Source organism: Lathamus discolor, chromosome 5, assembly GCF_037157495.1.
Source record: "Lathamus discolor isolate bLatDis1 chromosome 5, bLatDis1.hap1, whole genome shotgun sequence".
Lineage (NCBI taxonomy): Eukaryota > Metazoa > Chordata > Aves > Psittaciformes > Psittacidae > Lathamus > Lathamus discolor.
The window spans coordinates 12,062,313-12,073,811 of NC_088888.1; the positions used below are offsets into that span (position 1 = coordinate 12,062,313).

At 43.6% G+C, this 11,499-nt stretch overlaps 1 protein-coding gene across 1 annotated transcript; it reads right to left on the reverse strand.

Annotated features, from left to right (window-relative positions):
• Nucleotides 1-5,154: 5,154 nt before the first annotated feature.
• On the reverse strand, nucleotides 5,155-11,185 carry SRP9 (signal recognition particle 9). The gene is made up of 3 exons (XM_065679771.1): nucleotides 11,035-11,185; nucleotides 8,811-8,879; nucleotides 5,155-6,806 (listed from the first exon to the last, which is right to left on the reverse strand). The coding sequence occupies exons 1-3, from the start codon at nucleotides 11,104-11,106 to the stop codon at nucleotides 6,687-6,689; spliced, it is 261 nt and encodes an 86-aa protein (XP_065535843.1). The 5' UTR covers nucleotides 11,107-11,185; the 3' UTR covers nucleotides 5,155-6,686.
• Nucleotides 11,186-11,499: the final 314 nt, after the last annotated feature.

Consider the following 11,499-nt stretch of genomic DNA (forward strand, 5'->3'; position numbering starts at 1 on the left):
CTCTGGAGGCACCTTCAGAATGTATTGGTTTGGATCTGCTGCACAGAGTAGTTACTATGGCAGTCCATACACCTTCCTACATGCTGATCCCTTCTTAAATCAGCACATCAAGAATATTAAGAGTTACACCAGTTTTGTAAAAAAAAAAAAAATCCATAATATAATCTTCACTTTGTATTGTGTCTTCAATTCTGGTTACTCCATTGGAGAGGCTAGCAGAGTGCTACAGGCCATTAGGGAGAGTATCATCTACAGTCTTTAGTCCCACACTTCTGTAGCGTTACAGAACAATACAGAAAAATTCAGACATACTGAATCTTTAGGTAACTATTGTATGGCATGTACATTACAGAGCATTTAACAGGACAGACAGGAGGTTTTTACAAGCAAGTCAGGGAAGTTGCAAGGTATTTAGGCTGGGGTTCCATGGCAGCTTAAGCAAGTCTAACTGCTGGCTCTTTTGCTCTTATTGTTCTCCCTACCCCTCTCAACCCCTCCATTTCTCCCCCTCTAGCACCCATTCAGTGAAGCCACTTCAGCACAGAACCAGGCAAAATAACCAAACTGGCAGCTCTCCAGAACATTAAGGAGTTCTCTGGGGCACTGTACATCCAAAGGGTTCAGCTGAGGCTCTGAGGCACACTGGAATCAGGGTAACAGAAGCAACAGGGACCAGCAACCAGCTGTTACATTGACCATGGAATCCCAGGCTTTGCACTTTCATTAGATGATCAATGATGCTGCAGTGGTTAAGAAGCTATTTGCAAAGCAGCTGTTTGCTCTGTTAAAACATGGTTGGTTCTCTGCATGTTTAAATATAGTCACGTTATGTGGGTCTGCTGTGTGACCAACACAGAGGAGAAGCTTGGCTATGGGCACAAACAAACAATCCCTGGCGAATCTTGTTCACAGGACAGCACTGCCACAGCCAATGTGTTTAATAAAAAAAACCAAAAAATAGCTGTCAGTCACTCACTGAGAAGGTCAGTTTCCTTCCTGCCCCCAGATTTAAAAGGTATCCTTTATGGCAGTTTACAGTAAGGCACTTTCACAGGAACACGTCTAAGGCATTAGTTCACCCTCTTGCCTGCCGACTCCAGAATGGAGCAGATGCCTTTGGGAGGTAGCATCTTTAAGCCACACACAGTTTGCCAGAGCTCATTTGTCAGTGCCCTGAGGCAAGCCTTTCATCTTTTAGCCACATAATGATAGCAGAACTGTATTATAGATGGCTGTCTTTACATGCATGAGCAACCCATTTAAAATACGTATTTCTGCTAGCCAATGCAAGAAGCAAATTCCCACCTGCTCACTATCAGCTGGTAAAGCCATTCACTAGGTGTCCAGAAAACTCAGCCCCCCCTCCAAGAAGCCAGGCTCTAGAATCTCGCTGTAAACACATGCCTGTACTCAGGAAGATTCTGCTCAGTAGCAGCAGAACAATGTAGACTAGTCCTTTTATGAACAGATATCACTTCTTGTAGACAAAACATGAACCCAACGTGCAAACACAACTTAAAGAAAATAAAAAAAAACCCCAAAACTCAATCTCTCCCAGACCTCTCGGTATGACTGGTGGTTAAAGTTCTAATAAAATGACTAAAACTGCCACAAAAAAGGAGGCAAAGAATGCGAGCACAAGATCAAAACTGGCTACAAAAACAAAGCAAAATATCTACAGAGCTGGTCTTGATTTAAATAGAAAACACTTTCATAAACACCAACATTAAGAGAAGCACCATACTCTTTAGTTTTATAATACTGACATTCACAACACCTCCAGTATGAGGAGTACTTACAGGCTGAGTACAATGCTATTATACTCTTTCCACCTAAGAGCACTCAGAAATAGCACTCATTACTTAAGATGCTTCTAGAATGGCAGAAAGTAATTGCATTCCCATTACAGGACTCACACCTATAACTGGCTTTGGCACAGAAAATAAGCACGTACCTTCACCAGAAGCAAAGCTTATGTTCAACAACAGGGCCTGTACTTGCATGAAGGCAGTTAACTCTGCTATCATGCTGTGACCATGGTTTTATTTGCTCGGTTTCCACAGGCGTCAGTGCTACATGGTCCAGTTTAAGCCCACATTCTCTTGGGAGCATTTAGGCTGTTAAAGCAGTTACAGGACCTACATAAGCTTGCTTAATCAGCAGGGCTTAGCAAGCTACCATGCTTTGTATTTTGCTGAGTAACGAATCTGCCTCTGAAATACTGTGGCATCATTCTCATCTTAAAACCAACAATTCTATAAACTCAAAAAGTCCACACCTGCCTTCAGTGCATAGCAACTCAGCCCAGCAGAAAGGTGCATAGGTTCATCTGGAAGCCAGTCTTTTACTTATGGTAAAAGTAGTAAGAAATGAAAGGCATGTTTTTGTCATCCCCAGCAATAAAGACAATTCAACTCTAGCTTGTATTTAAACTTTGAACTCTCAAAGCCTTTATAAAAGATAAAATCTTCATAAACACTTGTGTTGAGTCATGCAACATCTACCTTTAAAGTGGTATCAGCTTTTCAGAATTGAAACCCCATGTCTTGAGAAGTAATCACTAATTGAGCAAAAAACTAGGATTAGTTCTGCAGTTTCCTTTAAAAAGTTATCTTACAAGAAGACTCCTAAGATACACACTTGACCAAAACAGCTTTGTTCCATTCAATTAATTTCAAAGTTTCCTTAGCACAGAGCATATTGTACAAAGAATGATACTGTTTTCAGCTAAGCTTCTACTCCCTAAAGTCACCCACTAATGTTCAGACTCTTGAAGGAAAACTGGACTTGTGCAGAAGCTGCAGTCTAGATGAGAGCAAGTTATACAGAAAAAAACACATCTATTTGCTATATATTAATTTTTCTACTTTAGATCTCAAGCTTCACTTAAAAGGTAGTTACAGTATCATTTTTTCCCATAAAGCCGGAAGTGAAAAAAGCACTAGTGCACTGCAGGGATAACAGCTTGTTACCATCCTTACTAAAGATGAATGGAGAGGATTTGTTCTGCCTATAGTATAAGGGCTTCCAGATAACGTAATCTTTTAACAGCAACCTACAGTATCATCTAAGCCTACAAGAAATCTGGAGAGGGACTTTCACAAGGGCCTCTAGTGACAGAACAAGGGGGAATAGCTTTAAGATGAAAGAGGGGAGATTTAGATTAGGTATTAGGAACAAATTAATTACTGTGAGGGTGCTGAGGCCCTGGCAGAGTGCCCAGAGAAGCTGTGGCTCCCCATCCCTGGCAGTGTTCAAGGCCAGGTTGGACGGGGCTTGGAGCAACCTGGTCTAGTGGAAGGTGTCCCTGCCTGTGGCAGGGGTTGGAACTGGATGAGCTTTAAGGTCCCTTCCAGCCCAGTGATTCTGCAAGTCTTAACCACATCTGGCAGAAAACCAGGCTTTTTCACATTTATTATAGCAAAATATTGACTATTAGCCACTTTTATACTGCAGGAAGGAACTTACAGAGATAAAATGTAATTATTTTGACAAGTTAAAACATTTTTAAATGCACCTGCTTGGCTTCAGTTCCACTTCGCATTGTGACAGACCTTGTGTACCAAAGCATCCGATTTTACAGAATAAATCCGTCACTCTTAAAAGTGTCAGGTCGGGACATCAGTGGGAACAAAGGCCCCTTTCCATAAGGGTCTCTAAATCAAAGACCTGTCATCAAAATTCTCACTTCTACAGATAATTTAAGGATCTTTATGTAATCAAGAATACACTTTCCAGAACAGACTACATTGTAGAAGATCAGGGTTAAAACCCTTTAAGGAAAACAGAAGTGATAGTAGTGCACGGAAGATTTGAGACACAAAGCTTAAGTGCTGTGCACAAAGAAAGAATTGAATTAAAGGCACTCAGAGAATGCGGGAAGTGAGAACACCAGAAAACCAGAATAAATTCCATGGGTATACTAATCCAATTTCTTTGTGCAAGAACAAGAACAATATTCTTTATTAAACTGTTCTCACAAAACAATTACTGAAGATAACTAACATGCAGCAACAAAAGTAGCTACAGCAAGCAAAAGGGTCCTTTTTAATCATTCCCCTTCTCAAAGATTACCTGTCTCTAGCAGCACATGTAGCCCATCTGCTCCTGTTTGTGCCTGTGACTGGCACAAACTCCCACGTGGTGATCAGAAGCATTTGCTCACATGCTGGGCTGCCAAATTCAGTGCTTCACATGCAGAGCATCCAGTCACCCCTTTGGCACAGCAACCACATCAAGCTGGGTTTTTCATCACATACCAATGGCCACATTTGAGTATTTGGCAATACGATGGACCTGAAGGTTTGTCAGGGAAGTGATCAGTGTACATATGTACTCTCAAGAGCAAAAAAGCAGAGCTTTGAGCTCACACACAGTACTGAAGTTGCTGAAAACTCCAGGACAGTCAAGAAGCACCAGTCATTTCCAAAAGCTTTTGTCTTTTCTTTTCAAGCAGTAGATTTGTTGGTATTCTTGACTGCACAGAACCACCCTAGTTTTTCTGCGAGTATATGGGAAATAAGCTGAACAATACATCTCTTACAAAAGCAGCATTAGTCTTTCCTTATGGTTTTACAGAAATAATCTCCGAATTCAGAAAACCAGAAATCCATTTCCCTGCTTCTTTTGCTTGACAGCTGCTACTGTACATAGTACTGTCATCCCTATCTCCACTGGACAACAGTACCCCCCTTCTAAAACCTGCTTCAATATATATATAAAAAGATCTACACACACACACACACACACACTAAGTCTGTCTACAGCCTTCTCTCTCTCTCTCTCCCTCTTTACTGTATCCCCCAAGCATAAGCAAGCATCATCATGATCAGAGAATGGTTTGGGTTGGAAGAGACCTTAAAGATCAGTCAAGCGTTTCTGTACTTCAAGCTCACAGAAGACACCTACATGCCAAACCATTTTATAAGAGATATCCAAAAACTACACCAGAACAGCTGCAGCCTTTTCACCTGCCAGTTTAACAGCTTAAATCTTTGCATGACTTTGCAAAGGGACCATTCATAGCACAAAGCAGTGCTTTAGACAGAAGTGGTTCATCTACTTAATATATTATATTGCAAACATTAGGAAAATAATTTGGAGCATCAAGGAAAACGTTCACTATTACAGTATCTTCATTAACTTCAAACAAAGTTTAACCTTCTCTCTGGATTTATTTGTATTTCAAAAGCCAGTACAAACCCAAAACCATTACATACATAGCAGTCACTCCTGTAGACTAGGATGTGAGTCTTCACTGGGAATTTTAGCTCTGTTCCAACAATATGCATCGTCATATGTTCAGTTAAAAGGGTACTCTAATGCAATATTCAAGCCTGGGTTTTTTTCCAAGCCTTTGGCAAATGTGGGAACTCCACTGCTTCCAAGTAGCTCAATTATTTTTATGTAAGTGACAGCAGGTAGCTATTTCAGTAGATTTTTTTGTTACATAGAAATGCCACTACAGACTTTTCGAGGCTTGGTTTAACCCAAAACATTAGTCCTGGAAAAGTCTAGTTATGCCAATAAGCTAATCTCAATAAAATATTCATCTGGTTTTAAGTATGCAAGAACTAGTCAAAGCAAGTTCCATTTCAGCTATTGGGATTTCCAGCAAAAAGCCTTCCAGCACCTTCCCAGAGGTACCAGTGAAAAACAAGTCTAAACCACAGAAGCACTGGTCTGGTTTTGACGGTGGTATTTTAAGTGTTTATTAAGCTGGTTTTCAGCCATTGATTCAGTTGGCTGACATCCCTCTGCCACATATAATATCTGAAAATGCAGTTTGCAAACTGCTAAAATAAGGAAGCTGGAGTGTTTGGCTGCATTTTTTTTCTATTAATACAACAGGCAAGAGCTTCCAGAAATTGTCTTGCTGATATACTTCAACAATGCCTGAAGCAAGGATGGGAAAAGGTCCCCTGGCTAGTCTAAAATAGTTCCAAGTCTGGAAAAAAGCCACTACTCTCTAATATTTTCATAAGCAGAAAAGAAACTCCCAGTTTCTCATCCATCTCTAGCAATGTTCAAGCAAAGTTCTACTTCCATTTTTAAAATACGGAAGTTTTATTTAACCAATATAAGAGTTCTACAAACTGCATCACAGATAATGCACAGCTTATGACCAAGATAATAGTAAAAGCTGAAGTCTTGCTAATGACAGTGCCAATACAAAATGGCAATTTTAACATTGCAGTGCAGAAAACATCTGTTCTCCTAAACCCCACTGATGTGTATCATTTATGTAGATATTTATTAGATCCAGTCATCATGCTACAGTACTCGTCAGGTTAATAAACCTTCCCACTGTGCAAATATACCAGCATAAGGTATGAACACAATGAAACCTGTAGGAAATAGTTACTTTCCAGAAATAAGCTTGTGGCCCATCAAATTCAGATTAAAGTACTATAGATTTTAAATATTTACTTGTCTTCTTAGCATACCTACTGGGTAAGACTAGTTTCTTGTTCAATTCCCCAAAATAAATATAAGCTTTCAACTGAAAGCATTTATTTCCCTAGTTTTCCAAAGCAGAGCCTGGAGGGTGGGAGGGGAAATGCTGCAGACTTGCCATCAGTCCACTTAGTCCTTGAAAGCATCTCCTGTCCCAGTATTCGTTCAAATCCAAGAGCTATCTTCTTCCAGTGAAATATGACCGGAGCACTCATTGTATTTGCAGCAGTTCAGTCTGTTTCCATGGCAGCACTGCGGGATTCCTTCGCCACCATGAGTCGCATGAGCTGACTGTGGAATTTCTCAATCTTCTTTACATCTTGTGCCTGGTCTGTTCTATACAGCAAACACTGTAAGAGAAAGTTGATTCACATCAGATTTCACTCAAACTGGTTTTATCCTGCTTATAGCTGCAAGATAATTATGCTTGAAACACATGAAACAAGTACTTAAATGTTCATTTGCGGCATGTTATTACCAATCATCATCAGCAACAACATCTAGTCTACCCTGTTTTAAAACACATCCGTGTTGACAAAAGTTTCTTTGAAAGGCTCACACCTTCCATTTTGAAAATAGAGAAGCTCATGATTTATCCTGGTTTCTTCTCTCCCGAAGAAGGTGCTAAAACTTAGGGTTAAAGCTGTCTTCAAAAGACACTCGTGTTTGTGTTCTCTGAAAAACAAAACCAGATTTTAAATCTGTAATTCCTTTCCTATTTCACTGTATTCTGGAAGAAAGTTTATCTTGCCTTTCACAGTCCTTGGTGTTACACTGCCAGTGACACAAAAATCAGTATTTCCTACTGATGGGGATCCCTTCTCTTAGGCAAAATGTAAGACAGTCCTAAATAAGGAACATTGCATCTGATTAAGATAAAAAGGAACTCTTTGATATGACAAGCCTGTAAATGCAAAAGGGACAAGCAATATGTTAGCGACTTACAACATAACTGCTTAGGGGTTTTTTTACCAAGTAATTCCTTACATTTGTACAGCCTGAGTATGACTGCCCAGGCTGATCTAACAGTGAAAAAAACCCATAATACTCCACTCCTCAGTGCTGTGAACACAGTGACTTTTGCCAGTAATACATTCCTATTTTAAACTAGAGACAAGCAGTAGAAAACAGTTTCTTTTTTCCTTCAACTGTTTGAGTTCTACGGATTGAGCATCAAAGAAAACTTCCCTTCTTGCCTTTAGAAAAAAGGCAGCCCTCCCCCACACCCTGCCCCAATCCCCAACAAAACCAATCCCCTGCCATCTCCCAGCGTAACAGCTTTCCCTGACTGCAAGCAGGTAGGAAAGCCTGTAACTGAAGAGAGTTCAGTCATGAACCAGCCAACTCCAACTTCCCATATGTAAGATTTCAACTAAGCTGCCCCCATTCCCCCTGTTACCAGTGCCCCGAACTCAACATCTTGCCCTTGTCAAGCCCTATCACCCTATCAAGAAGTAGAGTTTCACATCTCTCGCAGCTATTGGAATACCATGCCAGACTGCTTTTCCTGGAAAGAAGAAATTTGACTTTTTCCAAGTCTGAAGATCAGAGAAGGGCAGACTACTGTTGCTTACTCTGAACTGCAGAAAAACAACTTGGCTACATCACTAGCAGCAAGGACCTGGCACTGTCATGTACATTAACACACATACACCAATGCTCACCACCCTAAACCCCCCACAATGTTTCTAAGCACCCTTCCAGGCTACTTAGAACAAGAGCAACCAGTAAGCACAGCTGCTCCACCTCCTTGAACAACAGCCCTGGGAAGAACAGTGCAGAATTTCATATTGCATGTATGTTCCAGTATTCACCGAATGAGTACCTGACACCATGGCAGCATTTCAGAAAATGGGATCTCTGAACGGCAATGGAATCTTGACTTTGTCTCATCATCACTCCACTGTCTCACAATCACCAAAAAGGAGCTTAACCTATGGTTGGAAGTTGTCACCACTCTGAGCAAATGAAAAGGGCCACACTCACACTACTAGACACCTGTGTTTGAAGATGCTCCTGAAAAGCTTCAGCTGAAGCCACCAATGTTGCTCCATGAAGCATTTTCAGATAGAGAGAGCCTGCAGGATTTTCGTAGTGCTTGTTTTCCTAAAATCCTGAATTATGCTGACACCTGTGAAGGACACTGAAATGTTACTTTTCCTGGACTGTGCAGAGTTGAACCGCAAGTCAGTGTCAGTCGCAGACACAGCAACTAAGGAAGGCTGAGCACAAGTTTAGAGAGCAGTCAGGCACTCTCAAAGCAACAGCCAAGAGCTCTCAACTTGACTGACAGCAAAATGCAAGTCTGCGAGAGGCACAATAAGCCCTGAAAGAGAAATATATTCTGTACTTACAGCTACATCATCTGTGACTTTGATACAGAGGTTCCCATCACAGTGACGATATTTGAGAACAACCCGCACCTGAAATGACAAACATTATAAGAATTAAGGTCCACAGCTAACAATTCTAAGAGCACACCTGAAGATAATCTGCCCACATTCAGACTACCTTTTATTATAAGTATGCACTGCTTCATATTTTCATCTCCTCCGTGGTGACCACTAATCCCACAGCCAGGACGATGTGGGAGTTGAACCATCACATTTCCCTCCCTACCATATAAAACCAGTATTAGAGCAGCATCAGAAACTTCACATCAGACATGTTCAAAACCATGGTAAATACAGCAAGGAGAACTGCAGAGACCTCAGTGACAGGCAGAATGAACCACAAGAGGTGTGGCAATACAAGACACTTCAGAAGAACTAACTGGAAGCTTGTGTTTATAACCCTGAAACACTTTAAAAAAAAAAGTCTAAATCTAAAATCAAGTCTAAATGAAGACTTGAAAGGGATTAACTCAGTGAGGTAAGCTTAACAGTAGTACTTTTTCTTCTATGATACCTAACCTAATATGTAAACCAGTCGTATTTCCAGCCACCACAGTTATTTCAATAGCTGCGCCACTGCCTACAGACAGATTCGAAGTGTTCTGATGTTTTTGCAAGTGGAAAGGGAAGATACAAAGAGCGGCACTTTTTAAGTAATTAAAATCAGAAGACTGAAGAACTTCTTTCAAATTAACTGCTTTCAAGATTCAACTCCTCACTGAGAGTTCCTACTGTTCCAAAAGAACAAGAGAGGCTGCCATAAGCAGACATGGACTTGACAGATAGCTTGTTCCCACAAAAGACAGGGCCATTCACTACTGAGCTCAGTAGCCCACAGAGAACATGGACTCTCTCCCACGATTCTTGCTCTTCCCTCAGCTCCTTGACAAGCCAAGTTACACACAAAAGCTCCTCAGGCTTGTTCTCCATACTGGTGTCGTGACTCTGGAGCCTACATAAACTCCTTCGTACAAGGCAAGTTTATTGTCATGGACGGGGAGGGATTGCCTTCGGAGGCCCCTGCAGAAAAGGGGAAGAGGAACTCCTGGCTGCAGCAACATCCCTTGTCTTTCATTTCATTGACTATTACAGAGCATAAGAAGGTAAAACAAGACAGTTTTACTGTCAGTAGATAGTGGCAACTGCATATGAAGTCATCGCCTACACTAGTTAAAGGCAGATCATAGAATCATAGAACACCAGGTTGGAAGAGATCTCAGGATCATCTAATCCAATCTTTCCAGGCAAAGCATGGCCCAGACTAGGTGTCCCAGCACCCTGTTCAGATGAATCTTAAAACATGCCCAACACTGGGGACTCCACTGTTACAAACTACTTCCGTAGGTGTCTCCATGTCCTCTATTTTTGGTGAAGAAAACTAGGTCTTTTTTTCCCTAATGTTTTCTCGAGCACAAGTTCCACATTGCCTTTTGTGCTGCTCTTTGGCGAAGTTATTGCGCTTTTTCTGAGTACTTAAGTTACTTTTACCAGTTGCACAAACTACATTCCTGAAAAAGTTACCAAAACCAAAAAAGCAGTCATACAGCAAGAATATTCTTAGAGCAATTACTGTTTAGAAAGCAAGCACCTTCCAGTCTGCAAAGGCACTGCAGGCATCACCACATAAGACCTAATGAATGCTTTAACTCTTTAGAAAGACGGATTCAAATGATGCGGTCCTAGAGGTTCTCAACTCCTAAACCAAACCCACTCCCGACACACCTTGCATTCCGCAGAACTCGTAATCCCAGTTCTAACAGCACACTGTAAACGAGCACGTCTCCGAGGTTCGGTTCTCGAGGCCCGCACCTCGGTAACACCACTTATTGCGCCGTCCTCTACGCGCGATCTGCGGGTCTTACATGAGCACCCTCCTCCCGGCTGCCGCTTCCCGCCTGCCCGCTGCAGGCCACAACCACGCTGAGCACACCTGCGGCCCTGAGCCCGCCGGGGACCCGCATCCTGCCCGGAAGGCCGCCCCGCAGCCGGCTCCACGGCCCAGCGTGGGCTCGGAGCCCGCCCGCCTGCCTCCCTGGGCAGCCACGGGACACGAACCGAGAGCGCCGCGGCCACCGCCTCACCACACAGCCGCTCCGCCCTGGGCCTACCGCGAGCGGCGAAGGCCCGCCTCAGCCGCGCATCCCTCCCGTCCCCCCCGCGAGGCCCGTCGGTGCGGCGTCCCCACCTTCATGGGGTCGGCGAGGTAGAGCTTCTCGGCAGCACGCGTGAACTCCTCCCAGGCCTGGTAGTGCGGCATGGCGGGGCCGGCGCGGTGCGCTGCTCGGACACCCGGCGGCAAGATGGCGCCGAAAGCGGCGGGCGCTGCGCCGCTGCGAGCCGGCGCCTCCCATTGGCCGGCGAGAAGTTGTGGCCCAATCGCGAAGCGCATGAGTCAGGGATCGCGGGCCCGGGGGTGGAGCGCGGCTGCCACAGCGCCCCCGCGAGGCGCGGCGGGATGCAGGCAGAGGTGGCTGCGGGAGCCGAGCGGGCTGCGGGGCGAGAGTCGCGGGTTCGATTCCCGAGCGGTTCTCCCGGAGCTGGGCGCCCGGTGAGGTGGCTCTTGCGGGGCTCCACAGCCCGGGTGCGGGAGGCCCCTGGGACTGCCCCTCAGCCGGAGCCCCACAGAGGGGTGGAGGCGCGGGTGGACCAG